At 43.5% G+C, this 26,535-nt stretch overlaps 1 protein-coding gene across 2 annotated transcripts in view; it reads left to right on the top strand.

Annotated features, from left to right (window-relative positions):
- Positions 1-11,223, top strand: part of CARD11 (caspase recruitment domain family member 11) — a 44,694-nt gene extending 33,471 nt beyond the window's left edge. For both annotated transcript variants that reach the window (XM_030284788.4, XM_030284789.4), the window contains exons 13-24: positions 206-258; positions 803-935; positions 1,417-1,618; positions 2,053-2,179; positions 3,256-3,496; positions 3,900-3,996; positions 5,017-5,112; positions 6,058-6,190; positions 6,734-6,913; positions 8,069-8,193; positions 9,024-9,139; positions 9,700-11,223. In XM_030284788.4, coding sequence (XP_030140648.4) covers positions 206-258; positions 803-935; positions 1,417-1,618; positions 2,053-2,179; positions 3,256-3,496; positions 3,900-3,996; positions 5,017-5,112; positions 6,058-6,190; positions 6,734-6,913; positions 8,069-8,193; positions 9,024-9,139; positions 9,700-9,904 — 1,708 coding nt within the window. In that variant the 3' untranslated portion in view covers positions 9,905-11,223. The remainder of the gene's footprint in view (positions 1-205; positions 259-802; positions 936-1,416; positions 1,619-2,052; positions 2,180-3,255; positions 3,497-3,899; positions 3,997-5,016; positions 5,113-6,057; positions 6,191-6,733; positions 6,914-8,068; positions 8,194-9,023; positions 9,140-9,699) is intronic.
- Positions 11,224-26,535: the final 15,312 nt, after the last annotated feature.

The raw sequence follows: 26,535 nt of genomic DNA, 5'->3' as shown, positions 1-26,535 counted from the left end.
CTGGACCCTCAAGGATGTCACTTGCATATTATTTTTTTTGCAGCTGCACCATTGGCTGATGCAGCACCTCCTGCATCTTCCTTTTTCCCAGAAGAAGTTCCTCCTTCAGAACTTAATGAAATCTATTGAAGCTGGAAATCTGAAAGCTTGAAAGTGTTCAGCTTTCTCTCTCTTCCATTATCTCATGCTTTGTTTTTAATTCCAGCCTGGTTGAGGAGGACAATGACAGCTTTGGATGTGATGCTTTGGAGATGGATGGTAAGCAAGAGGATATCATATAAAATTGAAATATGAGCTAATATGTGATCAGCTCCCCAGCTACAGACTGTCAGATAACCAGCCCTGCTCTAAGTAAATGGGACACACAGCCTGTGAGTAAATCAAGGAAACAAAGGGTCTGCCAGTGGTGAGAAGGGGAAAGCAGTCATCCCTGAAGAGCTAAGTGGGAAAATGGTTATTTTTGTTACCACGAGGGTGGTCAAATACTGGAACAGGGTTGTCCAAAGAGTTTTAGCCAAACTCTTCATCCTTGGAGATATCAAAACCCAGCTGGTCAAAGTTCTGAGCATTCTCCTTGAGCTGGCCCTACACTGACCTTTGACTAGACAGTCTCCAGAAGTCCCTTCCCAATTTCTGTTCTATGAGATTGGCATTCCTTGTGCCATGTCCTGTGGATATGAATCATACATCTTCATGAAGAATTTCCTACTTCAGCTTGGGCTGGGATCAATTAAAATTCATTTTCCCCTTTTCCATCGTTGTCACTTTATCTAGGACTCATCATTCTTGTTACTCTTTCCAGACGACAGTCACGACAGGCATTCACATGGAGCTCCTTCAGTGCACTCTTCCTCTTCTTCTCATCAGTCAGAAGGCCTGGATGCCTATGAGCTTGAGCATGTCAACTCCATATTTAGAAAGTTCTCTCTGGAAAGGTATTTGAGATGCCAAATTTATTTACCTTAGAGACTGAGAGGAAAGGGTGTTGTGGTAGAAACTCTGTATTTATTTACTAGCTGCTGAAGTTATAGCAGCAGGAGTGATTATGGTGGCAGCAGTATAACACTATCTTGGAGCCCTTTCATGTTCTGTAAACTCATGATGGTCAGCCTGAAAATTCAAAAACTTAAAGGCAGAAAAAATATTCTAAAGGCTTCAATTTCTCCTTGTGATCTTGCTGTCTTGCTGCAACAGCTTGCTGAGTGGAGAACTATGGTAGTCTGAGAACTGTTTTACACTGAGTTTTCAGAGATGCTCTTCTCCGGAACTTGTGCAGTAACAAGGAGGATTTCTTTTAAAGTCCTTAGATCCTAGTGCTTGATAATGCTGGAAGTTTATTTGTGTATCTCTCATTTCTCATGCACTCATTTAACTCAGAGTGGGATAACCAGTTGTCCCTTCCTCTCCCGGACACAGACCCTTCCGTCCCTCTGTCACGTCTGTGGGCCGCTTGCGGAGCTCGTGTCACACGATCCAGCGCGTGACGCTCAACGGGGACAGCCTCAACTCGGAGATCACCCTGCTCGGGGGCAATGACAAAGGCAGCTTCGTCAGCTCTGTCAAGACAGGCTCCCTTGCAGAGAAAGCTGGCCTTCGGGAGGGACACCAGATCCTGCTGGTGAGCATGGCATCGTCACCTAGCAGCCCTGGGGGCTGCCCACCCACCTGTGCTGTCCCTGGCATCCCATGAGCACAAGTTCCACAATGCTTCTGCCAAGTTTCTCTTTATTTAGTTTTCCCTCCATTGCCAATATTCCCAAACCATTTCTCTGTTCAAATGCCTCCAAGGTTGGGAAAAACATCCCCCATATTTTATATTCCCGCACTTCTTACTCCCAGAGAAGCCTGGGATTGTGCAAGTGCTTCAGCTCTGTTGACTGCTAGCATTCCTACTTTCAGAGAAAAAGAATTATATAATTAGGACATAATCTACATTCTGGTAACAAAGTGTCTGCACTGTTTAATAAGAAAAAGATCATGGCACTTTAAAAAAATGGTTTAATTGACTCAGATTGAACATGCACTGGAGAGTAATATTTCTTTCATATCTAGTTGGAGGGCTGCATTAAAGGGGAAAATCAAAGTGTTCCTTTGGATACTTGCACAAAGGAAGAAGTTCACTGGACAATTCAGAGGTGCAGTGGTCCAGTAACACTCCAATATAAATCAAACCATGAAGGTAAGACCAAAAGTATTTCTTATCTCAAGTAGTCTCAGGGCTTCTATTGCAACTTGTCTGGAAGAGAGTGACAGGACCAGCATATCCTTTGTATTGGGATAAATCTGGATCATGCCACTGGTGTTAATTACAGCTCCTCTTGCAACTGCTTCAGCTTTTAGCCTGGTGTCCGAGAAAAAAAGAAAAAAACAACATGTGCTTGTCAACAGGAGTCTGAAAAATTTACATGGTGGCCAATAGCAGCATGACTCATGAAACATACTCAAGCTTATTTTTATGTACAGTTTTCTGCAATACGATGCGGTGAGCTGAATGATCTTTATCCAGCTGGTTGATTTAGCATTTACCTGATGGTGTTGCCCTGTTTATTACCTTTGTGGCTTTATCTTATCTTTAACAGCCGGAGTTCATGTGTGGTGAATAGAATTTGATTTTAATGTTCAGGTTCTATAATGATAATTTCAGGTTATGGATCAAAAATTACATTCCAAAATCCATTCTTTACTGGTGTGTATAAATGGGCATTCATGTTTTTATGCTGGTTAGAGAATTTCAGCTGCATAGATCACGCAGGAAATCATGCCTTTGATTTTCTTTGATGTTTTCAATTGTAGGAAAGACTATTGCAATTTTTTGAGCATCACTTAACTGCAGATAAAGCATGTTATAGATTCTGGGAGTGCCAATTAGAGCTAATAATAAGGAGAATAGCTTGTCATTAAAATTGGTGGCAGAACTCATACGGTACTTAGAGGGCAGAGCTGTAGCTGTGTCTGTGTCTTTGCTGAGAAGTTTTGTTCCACAGGTCATGGGGGGAGTACTGAGAATGGAGTTGCCTAAAAGTAGCATTATAATGAGAATATTCCCACAGAGCCGACAGCAGCAGCATGGGCTGTCCCTGAGCCACTGCCCCATCAGTGTCTCTGAGGGGCAGCCCCATGATCTGGCTGGAACTGCTGCAAGCAGCACTCTGGGAGTACAAACCTCTCTCAAAGGAGCCTCAGGAGTTGGTGCTGTGGGAACGCAGCAGCAGCAGAGTGGGAGATCCTGCCTCACCCCTTCCCTCCCTGCTGCAGGGTACCGCAAACTGCTGTGGGACCTGGAGGAAGGGCTCATCACCTCGGGGGACTCATTTCACATCCGCCTGAACCTGAACATCTCCAGCCAGCTGGACTGCTGCTCCCTGTCAGTGAAATGTGATGAGATCGTCCACATTCTTGACACCATGTACCAGGGCAAGTGTGAGTGGCTGTGTGCCAGGGTGGATCCCTTCACTGACAGAGACCTGGAGATGGGGACCATTCCCAGCTACAGCAGGTGAGAGTGATACTGAGTGACCATTACTGAGAGTAGGGATCTAGAAACAGAGAACTTAATTACTACTGTAAGGAAAGAAGTGTCTATGTCTTAAATTTTGAGGTAAAGTCTGATATTTAACTGTAGTAAGAGCTATAAAACAAGAATAGAGATTACAGATGTTACCTGAAAAAATTGATCCCTTCAAAAAGTATCATGCAAATATTCCATGGATATCTTTTAATCCTTAACTGCACTGCAGTTCTTCATATTGTTTTGTTTCTGCCTTTACTGCATAGTTCAGTCAGTCCTCATTGCTAGTTCTGTTTAATCTTTTCTGTAGGCACAGACCTGTTGCAATCCAGCTTTCTTGTTAATGGTTTCAAAAACATTGTGATCTGTGTGATTTCGTCCTTTCTTTCAGAGCCCAGCAACTCCTTTTGGTGAAGCTGCAGCGGCTGATGCACAGAGGAAGCAAAGATGAGACAGAAAACTCCTACAACACCCTTCGGGCCCTGCGGGTAAGTATCTACAAACAAAGTCCTTTTAACACCTCATACTCCCCTGCTACTGGTTTTGCATTTTTCATTTTTCATCATCATTTTACAGAAATTCCTGTTTACGCTCCCCGTAGGTTTTGATTGTGTCAGGCAATGGGCACCTTCTGTTTGCTTTAAATAATATTGTCCCTGGGAATGAACCCAGCTCTGGCTTGCTATTAACCCTTCCAGCTAGGAAGGACTATGCTTTAAAAGTCCAAACTCTGTTCTGTGTGTTAGTCATCCTTCTCATGCTTCTCTACCTGTAAACATTTAATGCATCTTCATGTACACATGAGGAAGAAGCTGTGTCCTCCCAGTTAATAATCAGAATTTTTTCTCTCCTGTTGTGAATAAGCCTCTAAACCCCAGAGTCTGTTGTCCCACTTTGGAAAGACCTGTCTCTTCCAGCCTGGATGCTGTGGAGAGAACTGGGATTATCAGGCCTTTGCACACAACAGCCCTTCAAATTTTCCCTTTTCCATCACTAAAAGCATTTTAGACCCCAAAATTCCATTTTTACATAATTAAAACTGTCTTCCTGGTGTGTTAGTTATCATAAGTTATTTTTAGAGTCTGGGAGACATTTATGCTTGAGTTTTACAGAGACAGGTAGACAGTGCTTGTGCTTGATGTTAGTCAAGGTTAAGTGTCACACATTCCTTCTGTGCTCACGGCCCCACTGATCAAAGGGACAGAGATCACTGGCAGAGGTGCTTGTGAAAGCAAAAGCTGTGCATGCTCTTTCTTGGTACAGAAATTATCTCTTTTTTAGGTCTGTGAACAAAGGAATGTGAAGAGCAGTGAAAGAGCAGTGTTTGTCAGCACAGGCCATGCTATGCCCACTGTTTGCTTAGAACATTGTGTTTGGGATAGGTATCAATCACTTTTTATTGGAAATAGAAAATATCTGGTTTGGCTTCTTTTGTTTCTGAAATGTTATTATTAAAAAATGTGAAAAAGAGCAGAGGTGAGAAAACCTCCTATGTTATTTTTTACTAGAATACATTGCAGCCAGAGGAGCCTGCTCTGCAGAACGACCCCAAAACCAGTCCTCGCCTATCCAGAGCAAGCTTTCTTTTGGGCCAGATTTTACAGGTAATAAAGTTCAAATCCTCAGTGCAATGTCTGAAATAGTGGATCTGAACAGTAGGTATTCTCAGGCTATCCTAATTCACCCAGAAATCCCAGCTCAGGTCTAGGGGTTGTACTGGAATTTATTCCTATCAAAAAGAGATTTAATGCATGAAGGAGAAGGATGGGTTGTGTTTTCTGTTGGGATGTGGGGTGTTTGTTTTCAAGAGCATGGCTTCCATTACAGATGTGCCTTGAGGAATCCCACACATCTGCCGTCAGAGGCTGAAACGTACTTTTTTTGTACCATAAGGACAAATCCAATGGGCTGGATCAAATCTCCACGTCTCTGAGATAGGGCTCAATCAGAAAATAGTCCTTTAATTATGGGCCAGTCAGTGGCTCTGAGCATAACAGAGACTGTGTGGGTGAAAGACAAAGCCTTGTGAAGGAAGGTGATTGGGAAAGGTTAGCAAATACACAGGAGGAGGAGTTAATGTTTGGATAGAGGAATAGGCGGGTGGATGAGGAAGGAAAGCATGAAGCCTATTTCTCATGTAAAATTACTGTAAGAAGATGCCATTTGGGAGTTTTTAAGTCTCTCTGGTAGAGCAAAGAAGAGGCAGTTTGGGTATAGCCTGTGATACATTTGTGCACATACTCTGGGTATGATATACACATCAGTGCTTGTACTGGTGATTTCAGGGAGCTTTGTGAAGAGAAAACATGCCTCTTAAGAGCAGAGAACAAAATAACAAATCCCAAAAGGGATTAACACAGGCTCTGAAGCAGATCTATGATATTTAAAGAGTCTTAGAATTCACTCCACACATCCATGGAGTCTTGTCTTTGACAGACACAAGTGATTCAGATCTCGTAGGTAAGGAGCGTCAGCTGATGAATACATGGGAGGGTAAATAATGCAAGAAATGAGGCTCAAATCTCTCTTTTTTCTGTTCACCTTTTTAGTTTGTCAGTAGGTCTGAGAACAAATACAAACGAATGAACAGCAACGAGCGGGTCCGCATTGTCACAGGCTGGCCCTCGGGCCTGGCACTGAGCTCATCCGAAGGGAAGAAGCAGCTGCCTGATAAACTGGAAGGTAAAATTCTAAAAAAACCTTTACAACACGTAGAACTGACACAAAGGCCTACACAACACCTATAGAACAGCATGGCTGTGAAATATATCACAGGTCTTGAATTTGTGGTCCACTCTGTGAAGGTTCAACAGCAACTGTGACCAAGACTGATTTTGCTAAAAGAGCTTGGGGCACTAACCTTCACAGGCAGCTTTAGAACACTGAAATGTCCTGTTTGGCTGGCAGTTCTTCCTAGGTGCTTTCTTGCCTTTTGCTCCAAAACATTTAACTTAGACTAAGTCAAGCTAACGAGCAGAGAGTCTCCAAGCAAATGTTGTGTTGAAGAGATTAAGAAATAATCTCTTGAAAGCAAAAGGCAGTTGAATAATTTAGTATTAGATTGGACATCATAGTGCTGTGAGTATAGTAAAGATAACCCCAGTAAAAGGGAAGGAGGACCAGTATGACTAGCCATGTCACTTCTGGTTCATGTTTGTCTCCTTTTTTTTCTTCAAATATTGATGGAGAGGAACCCAGAGGATAAATGTCTTGTTCTTTGCTCAGATTTGGATTCCGAGAGTGAGCTGGATAAGAAGCTCAGTCTGATCCCCTATAGCTTGGTGAGACCCATCCACTGCGAGCGCAGGCGCCCCGTGCTGTTCACCCCCACCATGCTGGCCAAGCCCTTGGTGCAGAAGCTTCTCAACTCTGGAGGTGCCCTGGAATTCAACATATGCAAGCCAGGTAATGGGATAAGAGAAGGCCATAAGTGTCAGCCCTCTGTGTTGGAAATATGAACGTATATATGCATGCACACGTAGGGGAATGCACATGTGAGAGTTGCTTGAGGTACTTCAAGTCACATCAGAGTGATGTGTAGCTGTAAATCCTGCTTTTTGGGACTATCTGGGATATTTGAATGTTTTTGAGACAGCCAGTACACATGGTTATGAGATTCTGTGTCTATAAATATTATCCATGTGTATGCTGTGTGGTTGCTAGGCTGCCCCTCAGAGACTGAAATGCTGTGAGTGCTCTTTCTGTTTGCATACTGTTTGCATACTGCATATCTAGGCAATGTGAAATTTTGATTAATTTGTTTCTAGTATTTGCTATTATGAGGAATATCTTCCCTAGAGCAACTTTAGGTTTCTGTCTCATCCAAGCTGTGAAGATTGTGCATTTGATCTACTGGAAAGACTGATTTTCTTCCATGCTAAGTATTTACTATTAAAGCAGTACGCAGTGCCGTGATGGCTGCAGGGCAGGATTGTATACAACCCAGCATTAAACAGAGCTGACGTTTCATTTTTACACTAATATTGAATACCCACAGCATAGTATGCAGCCTTACAGTCATCCAGACAGAGAAACTGAGAAGTTAAGTATTATAATAAATATCCCCTGTCTTGCAACATAAAACAAAAGCTTTGATGTAGAGCTGCAAGTCACAAGGGGGCCAGTATCACACATTGCAACCTAAGCCAAAATTTTTTGAAACTTTAAACACAAATGTTGGAACACTAAATCCCTATTTTAGGATGCTGTGCTGAAGAGACCACCTTTTTTTAGCACTTCTCAGCATCCTCCATCCCTGAACTGCTACTATATAACATTAGGTGCTGGAATTGTATTTACTGTTTTAATTTAATGCCTTCATAGTGTTGTAGTAATTGCCCAAGGACTCATTGGTGCAGGATATAGCTGAGATGCTCAGCTGTGATCAGATTAGGCTTTAATTGAATTCAATGGAAGAAATGAGGCAGCTGTTAAGACAATTCATTGCTCATCCTCCTTCCCTGAACCATCCTTACATCCCGTGTGAAGTACCACTGGATACTTTTCTACGTGTTCTGCTGCTGTAAATTTGATTCTCTCCCCATCCACATCTCTTCCTAGATATTGTAACAAAGGAAGAGTTCTTAAGGAAGCAAAGGACAGAGACTGTCATCTTCAGCAGAGAAAAGAATCTGAACACATACGAATGTATTGTACCTGCCAACATTGAGGCTGTTGCTGCCAAGGTGCTCACAGTGCTCCGTGTCCCTTCTTGGGCTCTCTGGGAACCTCCCTGCAATGTCCTGGATATCAGATTGACCAATTTACCGTTGCACGTCCTCTCTCCTCCCCTTCTTCAATCTCAGATGTTTATTTATCCCCCCAAAATGGTTTTTGTGCTCTTACATTTCCTTTTCTTTCCCATCCTCAGCCATATCCTTTTATATTCTCCCTTATTCCCTGTGATGACCCACATAGATGCAGCTAAATATCCTTTCATTTTCTGTGCTCCATCCTTTATTCATTTCCTTTTCATATCATAAGTATATATGAATACACGAGAGAGTAAGAGATACAAGGACCTAGACAAAGGAAAGAGAAGCCTGAAACCCAGATGCAGGGGTGTACAGAACAAAGATAACAATGCCCAAGAAAGGGATCTGATGTCAAGTAGAGTAGATTTGATGCACAGCATGGAAAAAAAAAGGAGAATTAAAGTGATGTTTTTTTGTCTCACAAGTAGTTGCAATAGATATTCTTTCTGAACAAAAAGCAAGTCTGTGTGTTGGTGTCTAAGGTAAAACTGGTATTTTATCTTATTTTTCATCTTTAGAGCATTCCATTTCCATTTGAAACCTTTTTAGAGAGCTGTTAAGCTCAGCTGTTATTTGACTGACTAGTTTTAAACCAGTAGGAGGAGCTGGACTTTAAATGTATATTTGATTAAAAGGTTTTAAATCAGTACAATGGTAAATAGAGAGCTTTCCAAATCACCCCATAAGGGATAGATATCATTATCTTGAGACTCCACAGCAGTGAATTTTCCTTTGTGACACTGTTATGACTTTGTTTTTAGAACAAGCATTGTCTCCTGGAAGCTGGAATAAGCTGCACGAAGGATTTAATCAAAGCCAAGATATATCCTATTGTTCTCTTTATAAGAGTCTCAGAGAAAAACATCAAGAGGTTCAGGTAACATGTCAAACCTTTTGCATATTTGATGTTCCATCTTATTCAGTGAATAATTCTTTAGTCCAATAATGTTCTCACTGAGAGAAATAAAGACCCTCATCTCTCTGCATCTGGTACTTCTTTGTGCACTATTTCCTCCCATGACTCCTCCCTGAAATCTTACAACCAGAGAAAGCAGGAATTCCCCAAATCTGGCACTCCTTCACTGTCACTGGTGGCAATGAGCATTGTGGGAGGATGAGACCGAAGCAAATGTGGTTTTCTCCATGCTCAGCACTCCCACAGCATTTCTTAAGGTAATGCAAGCTGGAAGAGAAGAGCTCATAAACACTTGCACTCTCCCTCCTTTCAATCCTCTTAAAGTGTTTCCCCATAGCAAATATTTCTCCTTGGGGGCAGCATGGAGGTAAGGGGATGGTAGACCAGGAGTAGCTGCATTCTTCACTGCTTTTATTGCTTCTAAGTAGTTAGGAGAAAATAAATTCTTGATGGGACAGCTGGGACTACAGGATTAACTTAAAATGCAAGACATTTATTTTTGGTCTGCTCATTTGGTGCAGGAAACTGCTGCCGAAGCCGGAGGCCGAGGATGAGTTTTTACGGATGTGCCGCCTGAAGGAGAAGGAACTGGAAGCGCTGCCTTGCCTTTATGCCTCTGTGGAGGCAGAGGCGTGGAGCAGCATCGAGGATCTCATCCGGACAATCAAAGACAGGATCGGGGAGGAGCAGCGGAAAACCGTCTGGATAGATGAGGACCAGCTATAAAAAGCCCTCAGTAACACGGAGCTCTTTGGTGAGAAAAGGACACATCCAGGAGGAGCAGGGCTTCTCAGAGTTCTCTGGTTAGGTGCCCAGAGCTCACTCCTGTTTCACCCTTGCTGGCAGGGCACTTCCTGCTGGCAGGATGCATGTCTGCAGTGGTACTGGAGCTGTGTCAAAGAGCCAGAGTCTCAGATGTTAGGATCCAGGCTATGGGGCCACCACCACAATTTCTGATCCACTGGCATTTCTTAAGGGACAGCACCTGTTTAACACATGAGGACAAAGATCTTGAGAGGGAGCTTGGGGTAATTTATTATGTTCAAAATATGGATCTCTTTGGTCTCGTTCAAAATTTCTGATGAGACCAAAGAAGTGGAATCTGAAAGGGATAAGGCATGGGGATTGGGCTGCAGGATATGAAATTGAGATGTGCCCCACACCCTCCTGAGGTGAGATTCTGAATATACCCTCCTGAGGAAGCTGAAGGCTGGTTGGGAGCAGCAGCAACACAACTGCTGATGGCCAGAGCAGCTCTGTAGCCCTGGTTCTCCACAGCCATTTTCAGCCATTTGAATCAAAAGAGAAGAAAACAGGTATTCCTCCTGGCATTAACTAAAATGAAAATTTTCTCTTCCTTTTGAAACCCCAGTCTTATTTAACAGTTTTGCAGGTTTCCTTTGTAGTCGTGGAGCTTACAGGAAAACAGACTTCACTGTCCCAGTGGCACATCAGATCTTTCCACATCTGCCAAAGTTTCATTTAGTTTATCCCTGCCTCTGCATCATATTCATTTGTACATCTCTCAGTTTTTAACTTTTTTTTACTCATGGAAAATACCGCGGTGCCTTCTTCAGACAACAGGTTTCTCTGTTTCTTCACTGAAACATTTCTCTACATCGTTGCCTGCCAACATGCCCACTCTCAACAGGAGGGACTATTCTTAGAAGAAGAAGAGGAGAAATTCATAAGCCAGTAATTGCTGTGAACCACTCAGTCCTTGACTTGTGTGCCGTGAGTGACAGCGAGGAGCCCGGCGGGCACCACGCTGCGCTGTGGCCAAGTGGGATAATGCTTCCAGAAGTGTGTGTAGGGCTGAGGAGACCATGTCCCATTTTCAAAAGCACTTAAGTTCTCAGAGAGTTTAAGTTCCACTGCTCATGAGTGTGACTTATACTCCTAAATCTCTTCAGTCTTTGAAATCTTTCCTCTCGACATTAGACGCTGTACTGAGATTGCCAAATTGATCCAATAAAACTGACCCGATAATAATGACTCGCGCAATTGCTGATCTGAAATGCAATAAAAATTGACCTACAGATGAAGAGTGGTCCATCCCATTGTCCTTAGATCCTTCATTCCTTGCCATATCCCTCCCTTTTAAGATGCATTTTATAACAAATTTCCTTTCCTCCTGCATTCATCCTCAGTTCTCCATCTCAGTGCTGTGGGCTGATGTGCAGTAGCAGGCAATAAAAAACCAGTCAGAATCTAAACAGAACATCTGGCCAGCTTGCCTTCACTAGATTAGCTGGTCCCTTGTCTTTGCAACAAACTTCTGCTGTGGGTGTCTCTCAGGTAGACTGGGTCAGCTTATGTTGGCTTGTGGGATTGTGCTTTTTTTTTATGTTCTTCTCTTTTATGCACATCATTTTTTAACTAATGGACTCTTTGAGAAGTAATTTATGTCACTTTACATCTAATTGCTGCTGCTGTGTTTCTCAGGTTATTAATGTTTGAAAGAATGTTCATAGCTAGCATTTCTCAGAGAATAGCTCTTTACCTGCCCAGTGCCATCTGCTCGGACTGTGCAAGCAGGGGGATACTTCCATGTGCAATCTCTTTACAAAAAGGACAGGCTGCACACACAATTTGCAACTCCCTCCAGGGCAAAGAATAACAACCAGTTGGGGTATATATAGAACAAGTTGGATGATTCTTCAGAGATCCTCTGTAGCTCAAGCAGAAATAAGAAAGCATCAGTTGGAAGAACTAAGCCTTCCAGGAGCATTTTGCATTCATTCCTAATGTCCTGATAATGCAATCTCATGTAACAGCTGCCTGTGGTTTGTTCCTGCCCCTCTTGTGAAAGCTTTTGAGTCCGCAGCTGAGCAATGGGAGGGACTGCAGGGACATTCCTCAGCTGCTTCAGCAAAAAGTTCAGCCAGGTCAGCTCAGATGCCTCCAGGAGCCACCAGCTGACTGCTCAGCAGCCAGCGTGCAGAGGATGTCCGTGTGCCACTGGCTGTGCCACAGGGATCGCTACCATCTGCTGGAATGGCTGCAACAGATGGCAGGTGGGGCAGAGGGGATGGACTGTCTCAGAATGCCATGGTTGTTTCTGCAGTGATCTCCTCTCCCCACAGCTTTATGTCTCTTTGCATGGACAAAGCTGCAGATGTGATTTGTCCCACTCCACTTTTGGCACAGGAAAGGCATATGCCAAACTCTGGAGGAGGTTCCTTTGCAGTGAGCAGAGATGCATCTCCAAAGAGCTGTTTCTCTGGCTTACTGGAGATGGCTATCTAAGGGTGAGATGAATTGCCCTCTGAACTGTCTGGGGTTTTCATAGACTACATCAAGAAATGAGAGAATTAGCCCGGCCTTTAGTATTTAGCTCTTTGATCTGTAATTTAGGGCAGCTAAACCACCTTATGGGAAAAATGGAAGTAGAGACTGAGGCAGAGAACAAGAGATCTAATTATTTCTGTGAAACAAGAGAGGAATGGATACATGGAGCAGACCTTTGTTCTCATATTCAAGTGAATCTGTAAAATAAATTCCCAGCTCTGCAGATTCTATAGGTCATTGTAGTTGTCTGCTCGTGTGATACAAAACAACCAAATCCTGTCCAGTGCAGTTCATGGCACAGCTGTGTGCTGGACCCTGCACAAGCCTCATCTCTCTGTGATTAAGCAGAGAAGGACTGAAAACTCTGTTCCCTCTTGACTTCTGGATGTGAAATCCAAGAGCAGATGTTGCTGGAGTGGAGCTGCAAAGGAGCCACGGAGCAAAAGGAGCCACTGTCATTTACACTGGCTGAAAGGTGCCTCTGCTCTGGAGCCAAGAGCTGCCCCTCTCACCTGAAGGAAATTAACCCCTGCACATTTCAAACACATTCAGATCTTTAAGAGATCTCTGAATGATTTTCCCTGAATGTCAGAGTGCTTGATCAGTGTGGATTCCGTCCTGAAGCAGCGGATTTGAAGTGCAGACTTGGAATTTGGGCTGGAGATCATTGTGGTATTTTCTATTCTGCTAAATCTCCCTTGTGAGGTATCACCTCAGGCCACATCCCTCCTCACATGCACATCCCAGTTACACAAACCTGGGCTCAGCACATGCACAAACGCCCAGCAGGCACAGCCAGCTTCAGTAGGGGTTGTGTGGTCGAAACACTGGGAGCAACAATTAAGAAAACAAAATGGGAATTGGAAGTGTTGGAAATGTTCTGTGTAAACAGTGTCACAATGCAATCTCAAGCAGATTCTCCACCTGATATCATCAAACAGAATGGGACGTTTAATGTTCATTTATTCTTTGGTTGTTTCTATCAAGAAACACTTGCTATGAGATTTGGGGTCAATAGCTGGACTTGCAGGTACCACCAAAATTCTGATATATTCTATAAATCAGTCTAATGAGGGAAATTCAAGCTGCAGACCTGATTTTGAGCTGGAGGCTGTGCTTGGACACCAGAGCTCAGGCCCAGCTGCCAAATGTGGATCCCCACCTAAGGTAAGCAACATTCACAGCACAACCCATTTTAAAATCACTCATGGTTTTTAACTGAAGTCTGGGAAAATTTCTCAGCAATTTGTATTTTAAGTTAGAAAGGAGGTAACAGAAAGCCCAGAAATTGCCCTGTGTTTGGTCTGATGCTTTTACTGTAAGAGGTAGAAACATAGAATAATAACTGCCTTTCAAAATGGATTATTTGAAAACTACTTCTTCTTGCCTTTAAGAGCTCACTAGAGCTTGTTGGAAAATTTTTCACATGCAAATTGTTCTTCTGAAAATGTCATTGAAAAATTGCCCACTAGAAAATGCAATTGGAAATTTTTTCAATGGAATATTGTTCTGTTATAAAATATGTTTTCATCTAAATCAAATGTCTATGGAAATTCTTTCATTCTAACATTTCATTTTTTTTTATTTAAAGTATTTCAATAATACTGAAGCAGTCATTTTCAAAATTTTACATACTTCCAATCTTTTATCTGAAAACACTTCTGGGGTTAATTTTTAATTTTTATAAGTGAAATATTTTTTAAAGTCTACATTTAAACATTTGATTTGATTGAAACACTTGTTGTATTTGATGTTTATATACTACAAAATAATGGAAGTAATGACTTACAGCCCTCACATGTGGTATAATACCTGTGATCACAAGAGAAAAACCCCAGCTGAGTCCGGCTTTGAGTTTTGTTTAACTCTGCTGCTAAAATGATGTATTGTTTAAGTCAGTATCATGCAGTTCAGCACATTGGGGAATTGTTGCAGGTAAAAATTTCATGCAAACTTTATTACACAGAATTGGATATTCCTTTGAATCAGAATTCTGGCTGGAGGCAAAGCTGTCAATCGGTCCGGCTGCAGCACCGACAGCTCTGGCAGCACAATGTGCAGGGGGGTAGGAACACACACAAAGCACAGTTGTGCCTACAAACTTAAAGTGGAGGTAGGTGCCAAAGCTGGAAAAATGCCTGTAAACCTGTGGGAGGTTTCTGTATTCTTTGTGCCAAGCAATTTTCATGGCCCAGGGTTTGAGAGCTCAGTACAAGGCTGCAGTCGGGCACTGCTGAGCCCCGGAGCTCTCACAGCTTCTTCAGCCCTGCCCGGGCTGGGGGTTTCAGCAGCACTTGTTAAACTGTTCCCTGGAGACTGGAAAAGCAAGACACAGGAGTTTAGGACTTCTGAGAGAACAACATTTTGCAGTTATTTGTATTGTGTATTTCAAGTCATTCAGCCTTAATCAGCTTAGACCGTGACAATGTGTTCCCCTTTGGTGCAGTTTCCATCTCCTTTGCTCTTGCTCAGCTCTGAGAATTGAACAGTACCTCACCAAGAGACACGATATCAAACAGGAGATTGTGATTCACTGCTTGTAAGTCACTTTGTCTCCCCCCTTTCTCCTGCTTGCTCAGTTTCCAGAGCTGCTTGCTCTGCACCCTGTGTGCAGCCCTGAGGTCCCTCACCAGGGCACCACCAGATCCAGGCATGGCTGTCAATTGAAGCAGTAATTCCAGGAAACCTTCTGCTTTTCCAGACTCATCTGTAGAAGAAAAAGGAGGCTCTCCCATGGATCAAGGCCATGTGTCTTTGGTTTTGGAGGTCAAATCCAGTGTGACTTTTGCTTCAGGCAGACTGAATAGGGGCTCTTGAGCACTGGCAGCTTGGGTGGCAGTACAGTCATTGCCTGGGACACCCTCCTGGCACAGCAGGAGTGACAGTGACCCTGCTGTGCCAGTCCTGCCCACACAGTACCTGCAGCTACTGGGGTGACCATTCTGCCCAGCTCTTTCCTGGGAAGAAAACCTAATCCAGCCAAGGCAGTGATAAAAGACCGTGGCATGAGATTTCATCCATGTATTTCAGGCACTGCAGAATTCTGCCGTGCTGCCAGAAATCACACTTGAGATCTCTGTAAAACTCTGTCAGGGACAACCCCAGACCCAAACACAGAGGAATCTGTGCCATTCTTACAGGCTTTTCATTGATTCCTTGTAAATTTTGAGGCTGCAGAAGCCTGGCCTCCCTGCAGATTTCACCTGTAGAACTGATTCTTCTTTAAGAAGATGCTGTCACTGTCTCTGTGCGGATGGAGGAGGTGACAGAGAGCTGAGGGCACCTGTCCCCACAGGCCAGTGGCACAGCCTGGCTCCCCCTGGGCTGCTCTGCTCTGTCTCAAGGCTCTGAATGGGGGGTGATGCCAGCTGGATCAAGGCTTTGGTTGGAGCTTGCCTTAAGTGGTGAGATTTCTAGTTTGATTTGAGAACCCTACCAGTAAGCCAAGTTAGAACAACAGGAAGCTCATCCACCCTCCCTCCCCCACCTCCTTTTTTCTGTTCCTCTGCTGCAGAAACTGTCTGATGTTCAGATCAGAGGCTCTCTGGGGTTAAATGCACCATTAGTCACTGGAAAAAAGACCTTTTAAAAGCAGATGGTAGATGATAGAGAACCTGTTTGAGAGTAACTATCTACAACAGTGTGTCTGCTTCATCAGATATTAGCATCAAAAGCTGTCTGATAATTTAGCAACAAGCAGCAATATTGATTTTCTTCCAAAGTGCAGATGCAGAAAGACAAAGATGGAGAGGTGGCTTTTTCAGAAGATGCCTGGCAAAGACAAGGCAGGAAAGGACCTGCAGCCCCCAGTGCCATCAGGAGGGCAGGAGCAGCCTGCAGGTGAGAGGTTCTGGAGGGAGAGATCCACTGCAGCCTTGTCAGGAGCCTGTGCAGAATGGAGGGGCACCTCCCAGGGATGAGGAACTGCAGCTGGGGCCAGGATCAGGCTGCTCCCACCAGGGAAAAATGGGAACAAGAGCAAAGAAGTGGAGCTGGGATGGAATGTGGAAGAGACATGAGCAGTAATATTTACCAGTCCTTCTGTCTCTCCCTTGGATACAGCAGCTGTCCTGACTTTCCAGGGCACTGCCAAAATAGCCATTTTAACACCTTAGCATCTGGAAAAATTCTACTTTAGAACTAAGATTTCTCTTTTATCTCTTATCCGATGAATTTCTTTTTCACATATTGATAGAAAAGCCTCCTCATGATCAGCAGTTGGCTCTTGGAACTATTTCTTGATGACAAGTGTTGGGTTTATCCAGTTCTTTGGACAACAGCTCCCTACTTCTGTTTTAAATTCCCTGCAACCAGTGGCCTCACATCAATTATGTACACGACTCCTCATCTCTGTGTCTGAAATGTCAGTGAATCTGATAATTTTTGCTCACAGAGGTGGGGAACCAACAAGGCTCTCTGGCACAGCCTGCAGTGATTGCATCTACCAAGGCATTAGCAAAACAGCAAGGAGACAGAAACGGGCACTGACACTTGCTGAAGTTCAGCCCTGCTCAAAGAGCAGCAGTCAGAGAATTCCTAACAGAGAGCTGAGGGAGGCACCAGGGCACATCAGGACACTGCTCAGGAAGGGGTGCACAAGGCAATCTTCAACCGTGGTCATGGGAACATTTGGAAGGAGCAGGAAAGAAATAAACACAGTAAGAAATAAAGACTAATTCATAATTAAACTGATTTACTCCTGGCAGAAATGGACACAATTCCATTAACTTTCAGTTCCATCTAAATACACACCAGAAAGAAACTAAGCTGGATATTGACTCTGACCTAGTTGGAGTTCTTTATACTAACATTACTGTATTGTTAAAATACTGTTTTAAGAGCCAATTTTGGGCTGTTGCCTTCCTTTTTTCACCCTAGAGAAAGCCAGTGGGGTAAACTTTTATTAAACGAATGTGAAAAATGCATGCCTTGTTCTAAGTGCACATTTATAAATATAACATCAAATCCAGTGGCTTACAACAGCTCCTCTCCCAAAGAGTTCTGCCCTCTGAGCCTGCCCTGTGGTGCTGGTGGTGTCTCTGACCCAACCTCCTGGAGCAGCCCAGCACCTCCCAAACACACTGGGAATATTCAGCTTTGTCATTGTAGCCTGTCTGCAGCATTTGCTTCCCCATGTGCTGGTGCTGAGGTGATTTGCTCATTATCAGATTGCTGTTTATTAATCAGAGCGGTAACAATGGGATGGAGGAGCTGGAATACAGCACAGCCAGTGCTTCATTTGTTCCAATTGATTTTCCTATCACATTTTATTACTACTATTTACTCTGTATGCCTCAGGAAGATTGAACTGCACTGTGCACTAGGGGTAGGGATTTGAATTTCTCTTCTCTTTAGCTCTATTTCTGTGGTGATAGCCAGAACAGTGGGTTCTTCCAGCAACTATGCCATGACCTTCTCTGCTATAAAACAGCATATGGAGATGCTGAGATAATGAGACTCCACCAGTGTGTGAAGTCCTGCAGGTGGAGTCCTAGGGAAGTCCACGAGAGTCATGGATACTGAGCACAAATTATCTCTCCAAGATGACACCTTACAAATGCTCAGCACTGGCCAGAACCTCTGCTGGAGCTGGAGCAGCTGGGAGGTACAGACCTGCAGAACAGGCACCTGTGCTTGGGCTGGAACGAGCAGCTTGTACCAGAGGGAGCTTTTGTCCTGCAGTAAAATTAATGGAGCTGATGGTGATGATGGGTTTTTTTCCCTGCTCCTTCCTCTCTTCCCTGTCTTAGGTCACTGTTCACAAGCTGGATCTTGCAGAGTCCAGCCAGCACATCTAAGCCATGGGGGCTGAGCAGATGATTGCTGTCAGGAGATGTGTGGTGCTTTATGGAAGGTGACGTGTGGGTCAGCAGGCAGACACAGGGTGGCACACGCTGTAAGATCACATTAATCGTCCCCTTGCCAGTAACAGGGCTCACTGAGAACCAAAAGAAGCTTTAAAACTGACTGAAAAACTATAAAAATCTGTGGCAAAGCTCCTATTTTCAGCACAGCAGGGATTTCACTCTAGAGATTTATAAGTGTTTGAACTATATTTACTCTGAAATTGCCCCATTCAGTGAGTACCACAGGAAACTCATAGTTGGCTGCAACTGTAGGTGTCACATGCAGTTGTGTGGGGAGGTGATGAGAATATATGTTTAACAAAGGCTTTGTTTTCTACACTAATTTTAGAATTAGCCTAGTTGAAGAGTGAGGAGGCAGCTCTCAGGTGGTAGCACGTGTCATTAATAAAGTTCAAAACACAAACCACAGACAGTCAGCTGAGCTGAAAGCTTCCACGGGCTCTTCACTGTTACTGGAAATGTGAGGCTCCTTCAGACAGGAATTTCTTTCTTATCTTGCTGAGATGCTGGTTTGTAACTTGGGCAGAGTGGGTGAGTGTGTGCATGTGCAAACACATGCCCGTGTCACAGAAACAGTCTCTGCAGACATGTGCAACATTCATCCTTTTTGGGAACGTGCCACATGACTTTGGGGAGAATTGCTCTTTTTTCTTTCTTTCTTTCTTTCTTTTTTTTTCTAGCAGAACTGCTTCTTTTGTTCCACCAGCAGAAGCTTGGGGGTTTGAGAGCTGAGTTGTACATCCTGTACATCCAAGTGACTTGGACCTTGCTTGATGGCTCCCTGTCCTCCTGCTGTCAGCGACCTTGAGCTGCACCAAATAATTTTTTTTTCCTGTTTTTTTACTTTTTTTTCAGTGGCAGTGGGGGTAATTGAATGATTGTAAAATAGCCACTGGGCCAGTAGGGGTTAAGTGAAACCAATAATATTGCCATTGATGGGAACATTTTTTGGTCACATTTAAGGTCACAGTGAGATAAAGGGTTAGGAAATATCAGCCTGAGAATTTAACATCACCAATGGCTTCTGCCAGCACATCCTGAGGGTGAGGGGAGAGGGCGAGGATGGAGGGAGGGGAATGTACAGACACTGGTGGTGGATTTAACCAGGACTGAGTTCAGACATCTGGAGCAGACTCACTTGAGCAGTATTGATCAGAGTGGAAACATTAAACTCTTAAGCTGGCACTGTTTCATTCGTGCTGCATTATTATTGTTATTAGAACCTGTGATTTACCGTGTCCAGCCTGGATCAAATTCAGCAGCTGTATTTCTCCAGATTATTTTGCACTCTTCCTTACTGAAGTGCAGTCTGGCAGCAGAAGTTTTACAGTTCTTTGAAGGAATAAGGTCTCCCTCCAGTGGTGGCAGGAAACAAGTCTGACTCCCTAAATCAATGAGGGCATGTGAGGCTGGGAGAATGAGTGTGCACCGCAACACACTTCGATGGGCAGTAATTTTTTGAAGAATTTTTGAAGGACTTTTGATTATTTTGTTATTAGCCACCTCTTCTTATAGCATTGCTTCCAGTAGAACCCCCAGTGTCTTTGAAAATCTTCTCTTGTCTTGAAAATCTCCTTTCAATACTATCCCTTTTAACAAAGCAGTTTAATATGTGTAAACAGCACTGAATTCCCACTCAATTTGCCTGTTTTACTACTGCAGTATAATAGTTCCTATTGCTGATTGTCAAGTTGCACATGAAATTCTGGGTTGGATCCCATCACCCCATGGCATGAGGTAATACAGTGCTTTAGACATTTTGCAGGAAAAAAATCCCTTTGGATTAAGCTGTTTTCAGTTCAGAAGAGACATGTCCAAGCCCTGGTCACCTTGTAACAGAAAGCCATATGACACAAGTGCACTGGGGTGAAGAGATATTGATTTACCTTCTGTAAAATGAATGTAAAGTCAAAAGTCTGAGCATTTTTCAGCACCTCTCTATACTCTGCCTGATTGGTGTGACCCTGGCTGCAAGCCCCATGGCTCAGACCTTCCACTACACATCCCACACTTTCCTAATCATCCTGCAATTGCAGATTCATATTCTGAGTTGCAAAACTTGTGTGTTCTGTGTTGTAAGCCACAAATGCTCCCTTATTCTTCCATTTTGTGTTCCTCACTCAAGTTCTCTGTTTTTCCTCTCTCTCCTCACATTTCCACACCTGAAGCAAACTTCATAAACCATTTTTCTTAACCTCCCTAGGCCTTACTGTAGCACCAGCAGAAAAGGTGCAATATTAAAAAAGGTATTAAAATAGCAGAGTTATACCTCCAGAGTGATGGGAAGAAGTGAGAAATTCTATTGAAACCAGTATTTAATGTTAATTATGTTTTCCCTTCCAATAGTGAATAACCACTCAGTGCTGAAATTGGAAGACTTGTTCAGAAAGGGTTCCATGGGATTATTTGATTGGAATATGTCAGTGGTGCTCATGGTTACCATTCTCCTGATTTCCTGGCAACAGAATGGGCAGTGATGGCTTGAGAATCAGCTAAACAGTTCCCCTTCTTCTGAGCATCATAAATGGTTTAGAGAAAACCCACCTGAGCATTTTCTTTCTGAGCTCTTTCATCATCAGAACTATGATATAGAATAGCTTTATTCAGCCCTTACTGTATCACAACTGTTTCCTTAAATACAAATTTATTTTTGAAGATAAAATTTTATCTTGTCTGTTCCAGGAGAATGCATTGTCCATCCATATATTCTGGGTTTCTGTTTGTACTTTTGCCCTGTCACCCCCAAATATTCAGTGTATGTTTCTTCCTTCTTCTAGCCAAGAGTATAAATTAAAATTCAATTTCATTAAAGTTGTAAGTAATCACTCTCTGGCTCTCATTAGTAATGATTCGGTGCAGGGGGATCCCGGCTGCTCCCACAACTGTAATTCAATTGGACTCATCAGCTCTTGTTCACAAATCGCTTGAGCTGCACTTTCTTCCCAAATTTATGGCATCAGCACTGTCCAGAGGTTGAATTACAGCTGCAGGTTTGATCAGGGACTGCATTATTCTGCATCTAATCCCTGCATTCTGACAGCAGTGGGGGGAGCACTGTTGTTTTACAGGAACTCTGCATTGTTCCTCTGCTTTATGTCAGGGGCTGAATTGCCTTTGGAATCAGGGAACTGTCAGCCCAAAGCTACAAGCAAACAACCAGCTCCAGATGACATGGTGAATAAATAACAAACATGGAGACACTCAAAAGCCAGCACTCCTTCTTCTGCACTCTCCTAAATTACTGGGATGGTGATTGACCACAGCCTGTGTTCCTGCATCAGCGGATGCAATCTGAATATATTGATGCTTTCTGAATATATTGTTGGAATGTGACTCCCAGCTTTTACCCAAAATGAGAAATGTTGATATTCACTGGTGGCACAAAGTCACTTGCACATTGATTAAACATTTCAGCCAGAAGCCATGTTCATGCATTCATTCACATCCAAGCCTTTCCTCTTGAGCAGTGACCTGCAGCCCACAGCAATCCTGGCATGACGGGCTCTGGAATGGCACGGAGCAGGCCCTGTGCCATTTTCCACAGAGGTGAGTGGCACCCCTCAGCTGACAGCCAGGACCTGGCCTCCTGCAGGGCAGCATTGCCCCAAACCCCCTGGTACCCAGGGTTTCATCCCAGAGGGATACAGAAGCCTTTACCCCTCCTAGAAACACTGTCCTTGAGCTGACAGAAAGGATCTGGCAGCCTTGGTTTGGAACTGACCCTTGTCAGGAGCAGAGGAAATGCCCCAGGCACATCTAACCTTGGATCAGGCCAGGGGGGAATGGTGCCCTGCCTTTGGAAGCTTCTCCTGCTTTAGCATATCCGTGTCCCTGTGCTCCAACCACACAGACCACATCCACAGCCAGCAGTATCAGTATCTACCACTCATTTAATTGACCTTTGCTGTTAAATCATTAATGGAAATCACTGAACATGGGGTAATAAGGTGGTTTCACCACTGTTCTGCTGCTTGTGGCTTCTGCTAATTTTCTCGTGTAGTTTTGCTTACTCTAATAGCAGAATCTGTCATTTTCTAGTTTTGCACAAATCCTAGGAGGCAAATTGGAAGAGATGTGGAGCAAATTCCTGTTGACTTTAATGAGGGTTGTGGTTTTTAAAAACTATGCTAAGAAGAAAGCAAAGCTTCTTTTATTTCTTTATGCAACCTTGCCTTTTTTGTACGCTTTGTGGTTGGAGAGCCTCTGACATGAGACAGGCTATGGGAAATGTCTGCTTTCATATAACAACTCAGAGCAGCAGCATTTGGCTGCTGGGCTGCAGCTTTCAGAGAGCTGTCGGCATCACCTGTTGTGTCAGTCCCCTGTGGCTGCAGATCCCCAGGCAGGATTCTCAGTCAGCCTCCCAGGTGGCTTCCAACATGTTTTCAGTGTATTTTAGTCCCTTCGTTTGTCCATTTTTTTTATTCCTTTTCAAACTGAAATATATTTTTTCCATTCCTAATTAACTCCCTGCCACCCTACTTGTGGTAAAACCTGATTTATTTTTCCTTCTCTGCGCTGAGAGGACAGGATACTTAATCTCCTCTGGGTGGACGCTGAAACACTGTCTGAATAAAATGCTGCTCACTCATCTGGTTAGCTCCTGCCAGCTCTTCTCTGCATTCCTGCCACCTGGGTTTTGCATCATTTGCTATCGTTTCTTTAAGTGACAGAGCCTATTCCTTCTCCATTTTTGGGAGAGCAATAATTCCTAAATTAGCTGGTTGTCACATTTAGGTGTGGTGTGAGTGTTTATCTTTCATATTAATTGTAAGACCATGAATATTCACAGGCTAAAAAGGATTGTTTGAATAAACACTTAGAAAGGGTATTAAACCAATGTCTACAATTTACTGCATTTGCTGTTTTTTGGGATATTTTTTTGTGGCTAGGGACCAGATTTTATACCAATGTCCACTTGGTAGCTGCAGAGGAATAAAGAAGGCTTGGGATGTTTCGTTCAGGGAGCAGTGAATAAATATGTTGTAGAAGCAAACAAATATTAGCATTTTGAAAGGCTCTGTGTTTGACACACATCTGCAAAGTAAAATATGAATTTCAGATAGATCTGCACACATGCATCCATGTTTGCCGGGGCAAACTCTTTCAGATGGCAAACACTCACCCTAAGTGCCAACATTTTTGCACATCTTGGAAATATTTGTGTAAAAATGGAAAGAGCAAAGCTTGCCCATCTGCAATGTGAGCGGGGAATGCTGTGGGCAGCGTGCACATGTGCTCAGTGAAGGGAGCCAGGTGAGGGAGGGGAAGAATCAAGGCTTCCCTTCTTCCTGCTGAAGCCTTGAGAGGCCCATTCAGTGATGGCTGATGCCACCTTTCAGATGCACCATCCATCCCTCTGCCTCACCTCTGGAACCAGCCCAGGCTGAGGAACCTCCCCGAGGATGCAGCCCAGGGGCTCGGAGCCTGCCCAGCGCCCTGTCAGTGATCTCAGGCAAATACTGGGAACTCTGTTCCATTTATTCATCCTCAAGTGGAGGTGTTATAAATACGAGGCTGGTTAAGTGAGTGACAGGCATCTGCAAGTGTCACCTCAGCAATTCAGGTTCACAGAGAGCCTTGGAGTAGGATTGCAAAAATTGCATCATTTGTAACCTTTTCAGCACCAGCTTTTTAAAACATAAACTGTAACCAACAGCTTTCCTTCGGACATGAAGAGAATAACTAAAGAGAACATCTGTTTTCCCTTTAGATGTGGAACTGCAATAGCAAGCCATGCATAAATTTTATTAAGGCTTGCTAATTTCTGACAAGTTTGGGGAGATACATGCTACCAGGGCAGATATTTGGCTCTGCATCACCAGATGAAAAGTCATTCTAAAAGCAATGCACAAAAAATGGACATAGCTTGGCAGCAAATATGTGAGGTTCTGCTCCCAGGACTTTGGCTTTGTTTGTGCAATTTATAGATTTTGTGCCCTTTTTTTTCCCCTCTCAATGTCACTCCTATTCTTTTCTAATGACTTTTTGTGACACAGATAACTAAACAAAATGCACCTAAACTGACAGAGCTATGTATTGCTGGAGCCTTTTGTACTCAAAATCAGAGATACAGATGCTTTCAGGACTTAGTCTGCTTTTAAGTTGTTTCTGCAATACCAAGTTTTTGTGTACCTCAAGAGCACTCGAGCCAGCACGAGCCTGTTCTGTCCCTTTTGCTGCAGGAATGTGCCCCCAGATTTCAAACTCACAACTTGAGAAAGCTCCACTCAGGTCCCACAGCCCCAGGTTCTGTGCCCTTTGAGGAAACACCTTGGAGAAGAACTTCAATTTCTGATCTTTCTTCACTCTCAGAACCAAGGGAGATGATTACCTGGGGGGTAATCACAGTAACTTCACAGAATCTCACAATGTTTGGGTTGGAAGGGACCTTAAAGACCATTGGGTTCCAACCCCCAGGGACACCTTCCCTTATCCCAGGTTGCTCCAAGCCCTGCCCATCCTGGCCTGGCACACTTCCAGGGATGGAACAGCCACAGCTTCCCTGGGAAAGCTGTGCCAGGGCCTCACAGGAAAGGATTTTTTCCTAATATCCAGTCTTCATTAAGAACTGCAGGATGCTCGGCAGGACATGCCTGGAATTACACAAATCATGCCTCGTTGCATGAAATAAGTCAGAAAGTCACAGGCTGGGTTCAAAATATGCTTGTCTTCTCTCAATAATTAATTGTTTGTGGATTAATACGAGGTTTTGTGTTTTGAAAGTAAACTAATCCACTCACTGGCTGGTGTTTAATGAAGGAGAACAGGCTGCTGTCAAGCAGTCTGAAAATAGTGAAAATTAACTCCATGAAGTGTCAGGACTCACATACTTTATGTATATGAGTAACGTGTCTTCTGTGGGACAGAAGATGAAAATACCACATGGAAAAGAAAAAATAGTGGCTGCCAATTTAATAATAAGAGAAGCAGGAGTAATTGCTTTACATAATTTGGAGTTTTGACTGCTTGGTGGCCGGTGGGCTGGGCCACTGCAAGAGAATCCACTGCAAGAGAGCTCACAAACAGTATGAACCAAAGGTTCTGCAGCCTCTGTATTCACAGAGCTATCAAAGGGGAAAGAAAACATAATTTAAAATCAGAATGCACTGAAATCATAGAGTTCCTCTCCAGGTTGGAAGGGATCTCAAGGATCATCCAGTCAAGCCTTTCTTGGCAAAAAAAAAAATGGTCTAGACAAGATGTCCCAGCACCCTTTTAAGGTTCACCCAGCTGATACTGGGGAATCCACCACTTCTCTGGGGAGATTATTCCAATGACAGATTGTTCTTCTTTTGAAAAATTTTCCTCTTGTGTCCAGTCAGAATCTCCCCAGGAATAACTTGTACCCATTCCCCCTGTCCTTTCCATGTGACTCCTGGTAAAGAGGGAGACTCCATCTTCTTTGTAGCCACCCTTTAAATACTGGAACATGGTGATAGATAAGGTCTCCCCTCAACCTTTTCTCAAGGCTGAACAAACCCCATTCTCTCAGCCCTCCCAGAGGCATTAAAAGGGACAAGGCAAATACTGAGATACAAATTCACTAATAAATGGATATGTTCTTGAGAGATGCCAAACTACTTCAGCTTTCTTTGGCTGCACAGGTGTTAAGACTGCAAGACTTCTAAAAATTGGGATCTCTCAGAAAGAGAATAGAATAGGGATCATAAAGTCTTGCAGATAACAACCAGCCAAGGGTTCAACACCTACAGCAAAAAAACTAATACTTTAGTACCAGAAGGTTCCTATATACTTAATGATGTTGCTAGAAAATGGTTGATCTGTTTGAACTGCTCTTGTTCATTCCTGTGCAGGAGAATGTTATTCCCTTTGCCTCTCTGCACTTTTTCATTCTGCCATGGGGAGTGTGCAGAGAGAAGGCCATTGAAAAAGCCATATAAAACCTCGAGAATGCAATAAGCAGAACATGGCACTTTTAACACGACAAAACTACCAGCTTAGGTAAGGCTTGAAGTGCACATAAACTCCAGCACCTCCTCAGGCAAAGAGAGTCACAGTCTCAACAGAGAGCCAGCAAAAGGAGTTTAGATCATAAATGCTCTTCAGAACTACAGGCTTTGCTGCCTGAATGCACAATGAGCAATTCAAGGGCCCAGACATCTCCAAATCACCCAGGCTAAGCCAGGAGTGCACCTGCCCTGTGGGAGCAACAGCTCAATATTCTGACTCAGTTTG

This window comes from Taeniopygia guttata, chromosome 14 (genome assembly GCF_048771995.1).
Source record: "Taeniopygia guttata chromosome 14, bTaeGut7.mat, whole genome shotgun sequence".
NCBI classification, from domain to species: domain Eukaryota; kingdom Metazoa; phylum Chordata; class Aves; order Passeriformes; family Estrildidae; genus Taeniopygia; species Taeniopygia guttata.
This window is presented reverse-complemented; position numbering and strand designations above follow the sequence as displayed.